This window comes from Ascaphus truei, chromosome 7 (genome assembly GCF_040206685.1).
Source record: "Ascaphus truei isolate aAscTru1 chromosome 7, aAscTru1.hap1, whole genome shotgun sequence".
Classification (NCBI taxonomy): domain Eukaryota; kingdom Metazoa; phylum Chordata; class Amphibia; order Anura; family Ascaphidae; genus Ascaphus; species Ascaphus truei.
This window is the reverse complement of record NC_134489.1, coordinates 90,413,524-90,431,236: the sequence shown is the minus strand read 5'-3', so window position 1 is coordinate 90,431,236 and position 17,713 is coordinate 90,413,524. Positions and strand designations below refer to the sequence as shown.

Below are 17,713 nucleotides of genomic sequence, written 5' to 3'. Positions count from 1 at the left end.
AGCCACTTTGAGTGGCCTCTGGCACTTCTCGGGCAGGGCTTGTGGCCAGTGATTCACCTACAGGGCTTGTGGCCAGTGACTCACCTACAGGGCTTTTGGGCAGTGATTCACCTACAGGGATTTTGGGCAGTGATTCACCTACAGGGCTTTTGGGCAGTGATTCACCTACAGGGCTTTTGGGCAGTGATTCCCCTACAGGGCTTTTGGGCAGTGATTCACCTACAGGGCTTGTGGCCAGTGACTCACCGACAGGGCTTGTGCCCACTGACACATGTGAGCAAGTTGGTAGACACTGCACAAGTGATGGTTGGTCTGTTTCATGTGTGTCTTTTGTTGTTTTTGACCAAAAACTGGTCAGTAGTAACTGCTTGTATTTTGTTTTTGTGGGCTCCTTTGTAGGTGTCAGCTGCTGATTTTGTACAGATGGCAGCGGTAGTATGTCGTCAGGAACCTGCACAGCAATGTCTGCTACTTGACCGGTAACATTTGGACCTGGTGAATGAAGATCAGAAGCATGTGGTGAAAACTGACCAGCATGAACAGATCCTGCCTGTGAGCTGTTCAAGTTGAATTGTGCTACATTCGTCATTCTCAAGTAATTAGCTTGTGTTTGCTGAACTACTAATGCTTCGAATGAGGTGTTGATTTTTTGCAACTGTTTCGGCACTTCAATGAAGACTCTGTGGAGATGTGCCAATTGTGAAACTGTTTCTTCCTGCAGTGCAATCATCCTTTCCAGCACTGTCATGAGGTCAGAATGGCGACGATTTTCTGCTTCCACAATTTTTCCCTCAGAAGCTACAATTGCATCGTATGTCGTATTTGCTGGACGATTTGGCGGTAAAACAGTTTCAATTGGAACGTCTTCATGGTCACTTGCTTCTATTTGTGTGTCTATGGCGGTGGCGTCATCATCATCATCATCATCATCATAATCCTCTTCATCATGTTCTACAAATAAATGTACACATTATTAAATGTAATGTTAATCTCTGCTGTGTTACTATGTAATTCTACTGTGTCATAAGTAACAACTAACATGTTTCCATAAGTTTTATAACCTCACATTAAAAACTACCTTGACTTAAGAATAATGTTTGGACTCAGTATGAAATATGAATGAATGAAAACTTGCTCTAAACTCTCAACTCCTACACGATAGTTAACATCAGTAACACATGTTGCCTTACACTTCATTTTCACATACACTAAGAAATCCTATTTAAAGAAGATGTGCTAAACAAATAATGAACATGACAACATAACATATAGAAGAGCACATATTATATGGCCACCAACTGATACACTCACCTTCTAGGTGTGTTGAGCTGGCTGACCCAGGTGAAGACACTTGTTCCGTCTCAGGTGACACATGTCCTCCAGGGGCAACTATATTTAACAATAACATTAGTTTTACAATTACATGTGTAAATATTGAACAAACACTTATTGTATGTTCTGTATTTATGAGTACCTAACAGCATCAGTTCCTTTACCCAAAATGTGTGTGTGAAAGTGAACATAAATAGTTGTAATAACAATGTACATGCCTGTGTAGTTAGAAGTTTTGAGTTCCCTAACATACAACATACTATGTTTCTGCAGTAATGCGTGAGGATAAATAGATTAAATTTGTACATAAAAATCATATGTTGTGTAGTGATATCAGTATCATAATGTACATAACTATCATGAGATGACCATTCACAATGGTTATCATGAAGGTGGTCATATTGGAAAAAGTTTTGTTTTTGGTAGAGGATATGTGTGGTACATTAATATAAGATGTGGCACACCTGAATGTGGCTGTGACTCAACAAGACAAGACATGCAGTGTGTGATAATGTGTCGTTGATAGTAGTTCAACTATAGATATGAGTGAACTAATGTGGGACGTACGCTTTGATAAGTAATGAGTTGTTGGGGCATTTAGTAGCTAAAGTGAAGCTTTCAAATGAGTGTGATTAACTTCAGTTGTGCTAGTCAGGTTGTAAGAACGGTATTCCCTTCCCCAAAAAGCCTAATCAGCCACACCTTTCAATTACTTGAAACAGGTGAAAATGGTGTGAACTAAGTTGACCCTAAAATGAGGCTGTAATTAGTGTGTGTGCTGAACCCCACCCCCTCTGTTGAAGTGTATGCTGTGATGAGATATTAATTGCAGCTGCTTTAACACAATGGTAGATGAGCTAAATAGTCGTGTGCAGTTTTTAAGTTATGAAAACAATGACATAACATATGATACGTGTGCCTCATTATGCTGTCTGTATATGACTTAAATCAAAAATGGACCTTTTCATTAACAACTATAGATGTGTTAGTGCAAGTGATGTTTGTAGGCCGTTGCATGCAATATATTTGATGCATGCTTAAAATAGGCAGTAATGTCATGTTTGTCGGAGTAAAATAAATAAAATACACAATAATATTCTACATATTACTGTAGCTAGTAATAATTTCTCATTAACATGTGTTACACATGTGTACTACCCTGTTGTTCCCCATCTTCGCCCACCATCAATTGCTTCCACTGCAGCAATGCATTTTGGGAATTCACATGTAAATGAGCACGCAATGGCACGTGCTATATTAGTTACTGCTTTTAGTAGGACTACAACATATATGTCTATTTAGATATATATATATATACAGAATCAGACATATACATATATAGATGCAGGTATGCTTATATTGTGAAGACAGTATAAAAAGCAGTGTAAATATCAAAATAACTGTAAGCAACGACACGCCTAGTACATTAATATTTCTCACCTGGTGGAAATTGTGAGGGATAAATTCCAATATCACGGTCACCAGGTAAGCCTTCCACGACGACGGGAAGTAATTTTGCCCGAAGCAGCTCCTCCAATGGACTTAATATGAGACGTTGTGGTGTGGGCCCACCTCCAGTGCCAGTAGCATGCACGCGTTGGTGTTGTATTTTCTTTTTCAATTTGGACCTAATATCATCAAATCTCTTGTGACAACTCCGCTTGTCCCTCACATGATTCCCACACGCATTGACACCAATGACTATTGTGTCCCACATTTCTTTTCTGCTTGCTGAACTTGTCCGCCCTTGAAAAACATATAAAATATATGAGGTAAATTAATAATAATAGAAGCACCAGTTTCCTACACTGCTAGCTGTTCCAAGAGATAGCAAACATGCTGTTTTAGGTGTAATATGTGAAGCACATGAGCATTCACTACTAAACCTATACATGTAAGCAAGCTTGCATTCATATTGTATGCAGTTATGGCAAATTGACCACCTGTGTTTAGTTGTCCTTGTAACGCATGATAAAAAGCTGTGTTTCCACACTAATTAACATAGAAAGATATTGTGAACCCATATTTGCATATGAACAAAACTCAGATGACCTAGGATCACATGTATTTGAATAATAAATGTAAAGGTACACTTACCTAGTAAATGTCCATATATACTGTCATAGTGCTCCAGAATGCCAGTGACAAGAGCTGTATTTTCCTGGTCATTGAAGCGAGGATTACGTGGCTTCTCCACACGTTTCTTCCGAGCAGGTTTAGGGTCAGAGCTTGGCTGGTGCTGACTGGACTCTCCTTCTTCCAATGGAAGAGCCTCCAAAAGCTGCCCACCAGCAAGCACGCCACCACCATCCACCCCATCAGCAACTGCGCCACCAGCAGCACTCCCAGCACCAGCACTCCCACTCCTAGCACCAGCACTCCCACTCCTAGCACCAGCACTCCCACTCCTAGAACAGCACTCACACTCCTAGCACCAGCACTCACACTCCTAGCACCAGCACTCCCAGCACCAGCACTCCCACTCCCAGCAACAGCACTCCCACTCCCAGCAACAGCACTCCCACTCCCAGCAACAGCACTCCCACTCCCAGCAACAGCACTCCCACTCCCAGCAACACCACTCGCAGCACCAGCACTCCCACTCCCTGCAACACCACTCTCACTCTCAGCAACATCACTCCCCTGAACAGTACGTTCACTCCGACGCGTACTCGCACGAGTAGCACTCCCACTCCCACCAGCATCACTCTTCCCACGCTTTGCGGGCATACTTCCAGCACTCACAAAAAACAGACAAGAAATGTACAGCCAATCACACGAAACACTTCCACATATAAAACAAGACAAAGATGTAAACAAAACAACAATGGACAAAGCTCACCCAATACACAACAAGTCTCTCAGTCAATATGCAAATGTTCAAACAGCCAGCTCTGTGCGTCTCTCTCTCTCTCACTCCCAACAACACAGAGAATGATTAGCAGTACACGTTGCCTTTAAATATGGCGCGCAATCCAAAACATGCTTGTTTCGCCTGATTCAGCAAGATTTGTGATTGGGCAACCTAACAGCACCGCGCCACGCACGCCGATACACCTGTGTGTGATCGGCTAATCATCGTGAGAGTGGGCGGATTTGTTTTCGGCTTGATTTTGAATGTATTCGGCACTTACTGCATACGGAGAGGAAAAATCGCCAATAACATGACTAATCGGTAAGATTGCCGATTTCACATAATCGACGCGTACTGCATGAGGCCCCATGAGCGCTAAAGGCCATGTCTGTACAAACTGTGCTATATGTATGGACACACAGCTGTCTCTCACACATACTATTAATCCTTGTTTTTCCATTCCTATACACCAATAGGGACCACTTAGTATCCACACACACTTTTAGTTGTGCTACAAACTCTCACATTTCCACACCCACCCACACCATTTATATCCACTCCCACTCCACACACACCTTGTGTAAAGCACTGTATATACTGTGGGCTCTCCATTCATTTTTATTCACACTGATACACATACACACTCTTTTTTCACTTGCTTTCACAGTAACCTTTTGACACCTCTAGCCATAAAACACATCCACACCGGGGGAAGGAACAGCACAGATAACATTCCAAGAGACACTGTTTTTAAGTATACCTTTTGCTTCATTCATTGTAACATCGCCGGAAGAAGAGATCAGTGTATCTCGAAAGCTCGCACAAATAAAAGCATTTCGTTAGCCACAGAACGGTATCATCTATTTATTTTTTGATTATTGAAGCTCGGCTAACACGGTACTGATACCTCTACATATATATATATATATATATATATATATATATATATATATATATATATATATATATATATATAGTAGCGCTAGTGAGTGATTGATAAGTGATATAGTGAGTGTTCAAATAAGTGAATGAATAGTGTATAGATGAAATGCTAGTGTTAGCATAGGAACAGTCTATACGGACTAGGCAAATCTTCTATATGGTCCAGCCTGACCAATAGCTTAAACCAAAAACAAAACAGAAAGAAGCGCCATTTCCGTATATAAAATGTAGAGTGGATTTTATTATTTAATAACTAGAGTAGTCTTAAAGACTAATGTTAGACCGGTGTGATTAAAAAGCAATCAATATGCAGTATAAATAATCATCAGCAGCATTAAGCAATTGACATATATAAATCTGTGGAACAGATAGAGCGAGGAAACGAAATAGAGGATAAACACTGAGTATAATAATGGTTGGTGCCAGTCCATATGGCTAATAACAGCTGGGAATCAAAAAGTCCCCAATTATAGAGCAATTCTTGTCAGATGTATAATCTATGCAATATTGACAGCCCTAGTGGAGCACGGGATAGTTCTCCCCAACGTGCGGTCTGATTCCGCTGTGAAACAATATTCAATGGAAGAAACAAAGTCCCTCCTATAGCATAAACATACCTGACTGTATACCAAACCTCATGAAGAGGTGATGTCTCCCTCTATATCAGACCTCGCTCAGGTACCGAGTGTGTGTCTCCAAAGTATGCTTGTATCCCCGGATCCAGACTAGCGATCTGTACTCAGTGATCCTCCGTGTTAAACCTCGTTTGGGCACCTCGCTTGGGCGTTTGGGCAATTGCGTGTTTCCAACGCTTCCCTCTGTACCCGGATATGGAGCAGCAATCTGTATTCGATGTTCCTCAGAATGCGTAACCGCGTCACTGCGTAGCTGCGTGATGATGTAACGACGTTCCAACGCGTTTCGTCACTGAAAGTGACTTTCTCAAGGATAAAATTGTAGTTGCTGAACTGACTTATTATAGCTGCAGTAATTGCCTCTAATGGTAGAAACAGCTGAATACAATATTTGTCGTGGCTGACATATATATAAAGTTAATGAATACATAATGAAACTAAGATGAATATGATGAAATCAACATGTGAAGACACCAAACTCTCTGTACTATTCCATCAAACCAAAAAGGAATTTTTAAAAACCTTAAAAACCTTTATAAAATTTGTAAATAATTAAAATATTAAATCAGTTTTTAAAAAATATGCTTAGGAGATGAGCTCCCGACACCCTCCCCACGAAGAGACATAGCAGCACACCCCAAACACCGCAGAGACCCCCCAAAAGTGTCCAGAACCCCCCCAAAACCTCAGGCATGGCGGGGAAACAGCAGAAGAAGGCTCAGAATCCCGTGTCTAAATTTTTCCAACCAAACCCGCGCCCGCTGGATCCATCCTTGGACTCACAAGATGGCGCCGAGGAGCAGGAACATGCCGCGGAGGCCGCAACTCTGGGCCAAGCGGCCCCGGCCCCCCAGGAATTCAGCAAGGAGTTCTTTGAGGAGCTGCTCCAGCGCATGTGACGGGGGTTCATAGAGGACCTAGAGAAAGTCCTGAGGGACATACGGGCGGACCTGAGCACCCTCGCCACGAGGACAGATGCAGTGGAGGCCCAAATCACCACCATCTCAGACGCTCATTCCAACATGGAAGACGACATGGCCCAAATGGGGCACGAGATTGCTGCTCTTAAAAGCTCTATTGAAGACCAGGAAAATAGAGACCGGAGGCAGAACCTACGTTTCAGGGGGATTCCAGAGTCAGTCACACCAGAATCCCTCAAGCCCTATCTGAAGAGTCTCTTTCTGAGCCTGGTCCCTGACCTACAGTAACAGAGCATGAGCTTCAGCTCGACAGAGCACATAGAGCCCTGGGCCTGAAATCCCCCGATCCCAAACGCCCCCGAGACGTGATCGTTCGGTATCACGTATATTCGACCAAAGAAAAGCTTGCGGCGGCAGCGAGAAACGCGAGAAATCTTAAAATGGCCGACCACGCTGTCCAAGTCTACAGTGACTTATCCCGGTCTACGGTCCTGAAACGCATGGACATGAAACCCCTTACAGCCCTCCTCCGTGATCAAGGGATCTCCTACCGATGAGGATTCCCTTTTAAACTTATCGTAACGAGAAACGGACCTTTCTACACCATTTCGGATCCCGCTGATACGAACGACTTCCTTAAAGTCATCGGCATCTCCCCCCCACGAGGAGAAGAGAGGGCCCCCCGAGGAACAAGACCTGGCCCCTCCGAGACTCCCCGGGCATCCGAAAGACTCGCCAACCAACGGATCCAGTGAACCGGAGCCTGAGACTTGAAAGACCAGCTGGCCTCACCAAATACCCAACTCACCTACGCTATCTCCCTTCTGCCTCAAACCTCTGACCATCTAAGAGGCAACGCAGCTGCCCGTATCCTGCTTCCCCCTCCCTCTATCGCCCCCCTCACCACCCTCCCCCCCTCCCTCACCCCCCCACACCCCCCTCTCACCTTCCCCCTCTCCCCTTCCCTCTGCCTCCCCCCTCCACAACCCCCCCCCTCCATACCCAATTGGTCTCCCCCTCCACACGCATCCCTCCCTCCCCTCCTTACCTCCCCCTTCTCCCCTCTCCACGCTGGACGACACCGCGATCCAGACGACGTCCACCCATCACCGCTGATGAGCCGCTCCCGAGGATCTGTTACAAGATGGCGCCGAGAGCTGATCGATCCATCCACAGAACCGCACCAGCAGGGATAGCGGGCGCTGCCCATACGACCCGCGTGATTCGACAGCGAAGACCTTAAAGTCCCAAAGCTGAGGAAAAACTCTCAACAAGGCCAAACGCCCCCACTTTGAGGAAAAGTCCAGGACCTTACAAAAAACTTCCCAGGCCCCCCCCCCTCTCCCTGGACCCCCAATGGCGGACCCTCAGACAACCCAAGACCCTGGACTCCTGGGCACGGACAATGGACGCTCTTCCGCTGGTAACCATGGAAATCAGGTCATATGCGCGGAGCCCCCCCCTACATACCCCTCCCCCCCGTCAGGTAGATATGGGCGACAGATGCCCCCCGGCCTCTCCCATTGGGTACTCTCTCCCTCCAGCAAACCCCTGCCATCCTAGGGGAACAAGACTGTGCCCCATGATGTCCCTTCCCCATCCCCCTCCCCCCTCCACCCCAACCACCCCTCCCCCCCCAGCCATCCTTCCCCTACACCCCCCCACCCTCTCCCTCCCCCTCCCCCCCCATCTTCCCCCCCCCACTCTGATGGCAATCAGCTCCCTGAGTCTGCCAAAGCGATAGAAACAGTAGCACTACCCGTTGGCTAACCCGGCACAACCAAGAGGGAGAAGTATCCTCCCCCCCCCACCCCCACCCCATCTCTTCCCCCCCCCCACTCCCCTCCTCCCCTCCCCCCCCACCCACCTCCCCCCCTCCCTCGTCCACCCTCCCCCCTACCCCCCCCCCGAAAGCCCCCTGTCCCTGACTAATCTGAAAATGACTCAGGGATAAGGTGTCGAAGCCGAGTGACCACAGCCTCTTGACTTAAAAGCGTGAGGGCTTTGCTGAAAAGGATGACAAGGGATAAAGGGGCACTGTGCATAACCACAGGGTCATAAGTAGTATTGACCTCATGACCTAAACATGAGATGCTACAGGGGTGACAGAAAAGCACAGCCTGATGCTCAGCAACTCTCACCCTGCTGTCAGTCCCCCAGGAGGCCTCCCCCCCCTCTCCCCCCCTCTCCCTCAATACTGGTGAAGTCATCGCGCCATGCGGATCGTGTGTAATCCAGGAAGCAAGGCATGCAGGAGCACTGAATCGGATCCCCCGGCAGCAGAGACCACCACAGCACCAGGCGAACGGCGATATCAACAGCAAAGACCATAAAACCAAGTGCTTATTTCCTATTCACTTCTGGTGAGTAGGATTTCAATTTTAGACCAGACGGAGCAAAGAAGAAGAATTGTTGGACCAAGCACCGTAGTGCAAGAGAGTGCTAAGGCACATGTCCACCATCTAATTAGTTTAATTTGCATTTTATATGTATTTTATATGTATGTTTATTAATTGTCACCCATGGTTATTTTAACCTTGTCATTTTAATGTAATAAATTGCTCCTTCATTGCATAATCCTGTCATCCCTTGGGTAATACACCATTGCAGGTTCCCTGCATGTTTTGTCTTTTTTCTCTCCTTTTCCTGAGGTCACTGCTCAACAGAAGAGATTGCAAGTACATTCTTCAAACACCTCACCTCAGCGCCAGAAAAGATAATTTCCAGCCAGCAATATGTAGATGTTGATAATTGGTTTAGCTTCACTTATGCAAACGTGAAGCTCATGAAGTTGTAGACCACATAACCAAATAAGAAGGGTCACAACCCCTGCCCCCCAGCTCAACTGCACGGGGAGGGTGTCGGACCTCCCATCCTGGAATTGCCCCGCGATTGGCACTCCAGACGGACCTCCAGGGGACGTATTCCCCAACTCCCTGACACAAAGGTGCCAAGGAGAACAACAATTGGGCTCTTCAAAAGCCCACCTCTTTCTTTCCCTATGTGTGTGGCCTACCCCCCCCCCCCCACCCGGTCCTTCCCATCCCCCTCCCACCCCACCCCTCTCTCGCTCCCCACAGCACCCTGCTTCATAGATCAGCCAACATACCTACCAACCCCTCCCAGAACAAAAAAACAATCCTCCCCCATCATGGGAATAATACGGGACCCAGGCCCCACAACCCTGGGAAAAACATCCCCCCATAATGCCGTCAATTAAAATTATCTCCCTCAATGTTAAGGGCCTCAACTCAGTCAGGAAACGCAAGCTAGCGCTACAAGAACTCAAAAAAACCAAGACCGATATAGTCTGTATACAAGAGACTCACTTTAATTCCAATGACCCTCCTAACACATTTAAACAAACCTTCCCTCAGGCCTTCTACGCCTCGTCCCCCGTAAAGAAAAGGAGTAGCCATTCTAATTAAAAATAACGTTCCATTTGTTCCCACCAATATATCCCGAGATCCAGAGGGACGTTACCTACTCCTACAAGGAGCCCTGTCGGGAAACCCCCTTTCCATACTAAATATCTACGCACCCAACGAAAATCAAGCACAATTTCTTCAGGGCCTTTTAGAACCCCTGGATCAAACAGTGCTCACCTCGCTATTGGTAGTCGGGGACTTTAATATGGTACTGTCGCCAGAGCAGCACAAATCCTCCTTGCCCTCTGCCCAAAACACATCCCAGAACCAGCAAAAGGCGAAAAGGTTCAGGGAAATCCTGCAGAATTTTTCCCTTACGGATATTTGGAGGGCTCAGCACGTGGGCCAGAGGGACTACACGTTCTTCTCGCACCTCATCAGTCTTACTCGCGGATCGATTACTTACAAGGTTCCATGAATGTTCTCCAGGCGTCCTCCCAGTCCAATATAGGGCCAATAACATGGTCGGACCATGCCCCGGTCGATTTGACCCTCTCTCTCCCTTTTGTAAAGAACACCTTCTACAATTGGAAATTGAATGACTCCCTACTTAACGACCTGCAAATTGTAGATACATTTCGGCACAAATTAACCTCATTTTTTGCATCAAATAAAGAGTCAGTCTCCGCAGCGTCAACGCTGTGGGAAGCCCACAAGGCAACGATCAGAGGCGACCTAATCTCATTGGCATCCTATAAGAAAAAATCTAAACTAAAAGCACAAAAAGAGCAGACTGACAAAATAATTTCCCTCGAACAACAACACAAAAAACACTCAGAACGCTTGACAAAGCAAGAACTGAGCTTAAGCACTCCCAACTAGAAGAAGTGGAGAGAGCGCTCAAATGGACCAATCAGAGGTTCTATGACAAAGGTAATAAGGCCGACAAACTACTAGCATCAAAACTACGAGGCATAAAAGCAAGAGCCCAAATCACACGAATCCGTACTAAGGAGGGTCGCACTACATATATAGATAATGAAATTGCCCAAGAATTCGCAAATTACTATACGGAGCTGTATAACCTCCACCCCCACAACCAAGCCCCAGCAGAGGTGGATTCGGCCTCACGATTCCTAGAGAAGTGCAAGCTCCCCTCTCTTACCGATGAGGAACTCAATGCCCTGAACGCTACAATCACCCAGGAAGAACTGGCGCAAGCCATAAGCACCCTTAAGATTGCCAAAACTCCTGGCCCCAACGGCTTTTCAAACGTCTATTATAAAAAATTTAGATTGTCACTCTCCCCATATCTCCTGGATATGTTCAACTCCTTTCTAGAAGGAGCCCCAATCCCAGGCACAATTTCGGCTGCCAATTTAGCTATCATTCATAAGGAAGGAAGGGACCCGCTGCAATGCGGTAACTACAGACCAATCTCCCTGCTCAATACAGATCTGAAACTCTATAGCAAGATCCTCGCAAACAGGTTAAACCCTATTCTCCCCCGACTAATTCATATAGACCAAGTGGGTTTTGTGTCAGGAAGACAGGCCTCTGACAACACCCGCAAAATTATCAACATCATTGACCACGTGCATCTCAATAAACTCCAGGCCATGATTCTGAGCCTAGACGCCGAAAAGGCCTTTGACCGTATCAAATGGTCCTTCCTTGATCGAACAATGATCAAATTCGGTTTCTCAGGGCCTTTCCTAGAGGGGGTTCTGGCACTATACCAGAACCCCACTGCGTATCTAAAGCTGCCAGGAGGACAAACCAGCCCGATTCACATACGAAACGGAACCAGACAGGGTTGCCCCTTATCTCCACTGCTTTTCGCACTCTCAATAGAACCACTGGCGGCACAAGTCAGAGCGAACCCAGATATCTCAGGCATAACCATAGCCGACAAAGACTATAAAGTATCCCTTTTCGCGGACGATGTTATTCTGACCTTAGCTAACCCACATATCTCCCTTCCCAATCTACAAAAGCTGCTCGATCAGTTTAGTCTCGCTTCAGACTACAAAATAAACATGGACAAATCTGAAGCACTAAATATATCCCTCCCCGAGCCCACATGGAAACTCCTCCAAGCGAACCACAAATATAAAAGGAATTCCTCTCACATAAAATACCTAGGAATAAAAATTACTAGAATGTATTCCTCGCTATATAAAACTAACTATCCTCCCCATTTTAGCCAGATCAACAAAGATCTAGAAGCTTGGAATACATACCAGATATCCTGGTTTGGCAGAATCATCTCCGCTAAAATGAATATTCTCCCCCGACTCCTGTACTACTTCCAGACCATCCCAGTACCAATCCCTCTAGCTGACCTTAGGAATATACAGACGCAAATTATATGCTTTATTTGGAAACAACGAAAACCCAGAGTCCCGCGGTCGGTACTCATGGCTGCAAGATCAAGAGGTGGACTGGGAGTGCCGGACGTGATCAGGTACTACCACGCAGCCCATCTTAGACAGGCGGTAGTGTGGAACTGCCCCCCGGACTCCGCCTGCTGGCTGGAAATAGAGACCAGTCATGTTGCCCCTGTCCCTCTCCCCGTATTGCTTTGGTCCCTGGACCGCAAGGAAAAACTCCCCCAGAGGCTTGGACTGGGGGCGATGAAATGCACGTGGTCTACTTGGTCCAAAAACCGAGGGAAATACGGCCTAACTTCACCCCCCTCTCAACTCACCCCCATACTTGGGAACCCTGCCTTCCCTCCGGGGTGCTCCCAAGTTCAGATCGGTCAACTCCAGGACCTAGACATTAGCATGGTTGCGGATCTGTTAGAGGATGATGAAGCTCTGTCCTTCCAGGAGCTCAAAATCAAACTATCAGCCCCCCACCTCCCCATTTTCACATTTCTACAAATAAGGCATTTCCATGGAGCTCTATCCCCGACCTCAAAATTCCCCCCCCCCTGACCAAATTTGAGTCCCTCTGTCGTGTGAGAGAATACCAGAAAGGACTAATCACAGTAATTTATAACATATTGGAGAACTCCCTTCCCACACCCACTCATACTTATATGCAAAAATGGTGCACAGATCTCGGCATACCGCTAGACCTCGAGGACTGGGAGGACATCTGGGACGCAGCCCCTAAAACCTCAATTTGCTCGGTTACAAAAGAAAATATATACAAAATACTATTTCAATGGTACCTGACCCCGAGTAGACTGAGCCAGATCTTCCCCGGCGCAACAGACCTGTGCTGGAGAGGATGTGGATAAAAGGGCGACATGTCTCACATATGGTGGACATGTCCCGAGATTCAGCGGTTCTGGACCAGAGTTCAAGGGCTGCTGGATGAAACCCTGGGCCTGGAGGTGCCCCTGGACCCTCTGACATACGTGCTGGGTAAACCAATAGAGGATCTCCCAGCCCCCGCGGCCAGGCTGACATCCGCCATACTTACAGCGGCAAGATGCTCGGTGGCGGCGGCCTGGAAGCAAATAAAAGCACCCTCAAGAAGGACTCTGGTCAATAGAATAAATGTAGTAATGAATATGGAAAAGCTGACAGCCATGTTAAAACAGAAAATGCCACAATTCTATAATACCTGGGAGCCCTGGACTGGCTCCGGATTCCTACCCCCCGGCTAAGTCCTAACGCCAAAGAGCCTACACGATAGGGAAGCGAAAAGAGAGAGAGAGAGGGGTTAACCTGCCCCCACCCCCTCCCCCTTCTTCCCCCTCTCCTGTCGTTCCCATCTATCACCCCCCCTCAGACTCCCCCCCCCCTGCTTTCCGTACCAAAAAATCAACAAAACACTTTATTGAGACTATACGCTCACCTCACAATCTAAGAACCATTATCCCATGACTGTTATGTATCCCATTGATTGTACCCTCTGTATGTAATTTCTGTATGCATCTCCAATAAAGGAAAAAAGATTTAAAAAAAAAAATGTGCTTATAAATATATATATATATATATGCAGACCTGCCTAAGACATGCAGATGAGCATACAGTTGTATTTGCATATATATATATATATATATATATATATATATATATATATATATATATATAATAGATATAGATTAAATGAATCCAATGGAAAAGCAGGGGGTGTGGTGAGGCAGGGTGAAAACAATTAATAAAAATAATTACTTAGATAAATGATAATAGTAATAAAAAACGGCTGATGAATAATATCTAAAGGTGAAGATGTATCAAATAAACCTACATCAATGTAACTAATAGACAGATGCAGAAAGATACTAAGTCTAAATGCGGCATGAAAGAGAACAGAGACACTAGAAGGAAAATATATAGTGTAATCAAAACAGATTTTAAAGTATATACTGTACATAAATACATATAGATGCATGCTCTATGCAAAAATGTGCATCAGAAATGTATATTAATATATGTATGTGCAGTGTACACAGAAATATATACCTAGAAAAAACCTGGTTCAAAATAATAAGATAAATGAGGAAGGAACGGATCAGTAACTGAAATTGTGATGAAAAAAGAGGAAAGAGGTGAGGTACATTGGAAGGGGGGGGGGGTGCAGAGGATGTTGGACAATGATACTAGTATCAATGCATTCAAAAACATACTGTACACCTAACAAGCTCCTATTGAACCCCCAAAATAACCACAACATATATATAAGCATATGAGTGTCACAGAGGAGTGCTACTGAGCATGGCAATATATATTTAAAACCAGAGACAGAACATAAAACACAGACAGAGCTCAGTGCACATCCAGTGAAAATCATACACGGTACAGTGCCTAAATATATATGTATACATATCTATTAAATAAAATGGTCTTTTAGTTTAACATTTTTGGCCACAATTGTTAAGCTAAAGACCATTTTATTTAATAGATATGTATACATATATATTTAGGCACTGTACCGTGTATGATTTTCACTGGATGTGCACTGAGCTCTGTCTGTGTTTTATGTTCTGTCTCTGGTTTTAAATATATATTGCCATGCTCAGTAGCACTCCTCTGTGACACTCATATGCTTATATATATGTTGTGGTTATTTTGGGGGTTCAATAGGAGCTTGTTAGGTGTACAGTATGTTTTACAATTCTTGTTCAGCTAGTCTTAGCTGATTGGAGGGTGGCAACCTCCTACCTAATTGAAGCTTACCCCCTCCCACATTTAAATGGTTAAAAGCTCACTCCATAGCATCTCCCAATCAGGGGAACTTGCTTGCTTGCAGTATGGTTAACAAATCGAATACAGAGTGCTTTTCCTGGTAATGTACAGGTTATTAAAAGCTTCAATCAGACTTAGAACTTTGCAACTAATATTGACAGATTTATTATAAATCATTCTTCCTGGTATTGCACAGGTTATTAAGAATTTATATTAGTGTTAGGGACCCCTGAAATTGTGGTCTGCCGTGCAGTGGCTCAGGGGCTTACAACAATTTTGGCCAAAAATGTTAAACTAAAAGACCATTTTATTTAATAGATATGTATACATATATATTTAGGCACTGTACCGTGTATGATTTTCACTGGATGTGCACTGAGCTCTGTCTGTGTTTTATGTTCTGTCTCTGGTTTTAAATATCAATGCATTCAAACAGAGCTCTACAGAGCACGAGGAGCAGAGGACAGAGGGTTTGCTCATTTTCATTAACTGTTTGATATCTGATATCTGCATATGTACTTTGTCCTATTTACAACTCATGATTGATAGATTTTGTTAGCATAGTGTGGGATTATCTGACAGTGGGGAGGGAAGGCTTAGGGAAGTACCTCTGGGACCCTTTGGGACCAGGGGGAATGGGCCAGATGAAGAGGTCACCCATCGAAACGTCGCCCCCCTAGTTTGCTTTCCTTTTTCCATATTGTGTTTTTTTCCTTTTGTTTCATGTGTTTTTTTCCCCCTTCTCCTTCTTCCCCTCTACCCCCTATACTTTGACCTTTCCCATGGTGATATTAATTTTCACATTGGCTATTGTTGCTATAATTTCAGTTTATTGCTAGTGCCTTTAAAATTTTTCATTTTCACTACACTGGTATTCTTCCGTATCTTTAGCTGTGAGACAGAGTGCTGGTACTGCCTTTGGTTAATTAAAATAATTGCACACACCTGCAGTGATGACATCATGTGTTGACCATACTTATGTAACCCTTCTATGGTACCCCACCCGACATGAGATTGGGGGGTACACTCCTTCTGGTCACTCTGAGTGGTCTGGGTGCTGTGACCTGCTGGTAAACAGGAGGGCTGAGGGCTCCGCGGTGTTGTGGGGAGAACCAGGACAGGAGGTGGTGTGGGACAGGGTACCTTGCTCTCTCTGGGTGGTGCAGTGCCTCCAGCCAGTAGGGATCCCCTGGGGTCTCCAGAGGAGAGACCCCCACTGACACTCCATTCTCCTCACACCAGGAACAGTGATACACACACACAGCAGCTTCTTTCTGTGGTTCTTTATTCAGAGCAGCATACACAGCATACAGCAGAACATCATAGGCCTGATCTTGCTCTCTGCATTTCTGCTCATGGCAGCTTAACTTCCCCTCCCTCCTCACCCAGGTGGGGCAGGAGGGAGAGAACTCTTCTTGGCTTGCTCTCTCTCTGAAGACTCCTGATCACCAACTGAATTTGGGAATATGTCTCAATTTGAATATCCTCAGGGAGTGTTTCTAGCTTTGAATCATTACAACTCAAAGCTGGATACCGATTGGCTCACACACACATCAGGGGGTGTTCCAACCCATATCCACCCTTTGGATTAACATGCTCACAGGTTGCTTAGGCCCGCCTCTGAATATTGCTACAATACTTCAGAGCTGAAACTCACAAACAGGCCAACTGAAGGAATTAACCTTTCCACTGCCTGTTCTAACAGGACTGACAGAGGAAAGGCCCAGAATTAGCAATAGCTGCCGAAGGCCAGGCTATACTTACATAAGGCCCCTCCCTGTTGCCTACATCATCAAACACCCTGCTGTGTGTGGTGTCCATGACAACCACACTGTTGCAAATCATGCAAGAACAGCTAACAAGTACCTGGAGGGGTCAGAATATATACAGTATAGACATAAGGGAACTGTTCTAAACCAATATGGTCCTAGAAACAGCGGCCTCTGCAATAAAGAAAATAAAATAAAGGAGTACTGATAAGTAACAGAGTGCCAGCTATATGAGACCACTATAAGAATAGTAGGCAGTCCTATCATGCAAACTGACATCCATTCTGCTAAAGGCCAAAGGAGCAGACAATAGGGGTCACATGACTACATAACAAAAGGAACCACAAAGAAAATGCATAACTGTGGCCCCAAATGATGTCCACAAATAACTCGGGACATCACGCAACTTGATGCACAGCATTCCAAGGGCACTCAGCAATATATCCCAATGTCCATATGGCCCACCAGAACATATTGCTTTACCAGACCTTGGAACGGTAACGTGTATATATATATATATATATATATATATATATATATATATATATGCTCTTTCTGATCCAATAAGGGATGAAGGCCTCCTCAATAATCTTCCAGGTACTGCAATTACTCCAACACATGACGACCATCTTACTTTTTGTCATCATTTTGATATCACTTGGATTCCAGTCGAGTACCATCTTTATGCAATGATGGTCATGTCTTGTGATGTGTCCGACCCACTGCGATTTTAGGTTCTTCACCTT

At 45.1% G+C, this 17,713-nt stretch overlaps 1 protein-coding gene across 1 annotated transcript in view; it reads right to left on the bottom strand.

Moving 5' to 3' along the window:
• Positions 1 to 242: 242 nt before the first annotated feature.
• Positions 243 to 17,713, bottom strand: part of LOC142500009 (uncharacterized) — a 96,563-nt gene continuing 79,092 nt past the window's right edge. Inside the window, exons 2-4 of the mRNA XM_075610064.1 lie at positions 1,312 to 1,389; positions 299 to 951; positions 243 to 254 (exon numbers count right to left, since the gene is read on the bottom strand). Coding sequence (XP_075466179.1) covers positions 243 to 254; positions 299 to 951; positions 1,312 to 1,389 — 743 coding nt within the window. The remainder of the gene's footprint in view (positions 255 to 298; positions 952 to 1,311; positions 1,390 to 17,713) is intronic.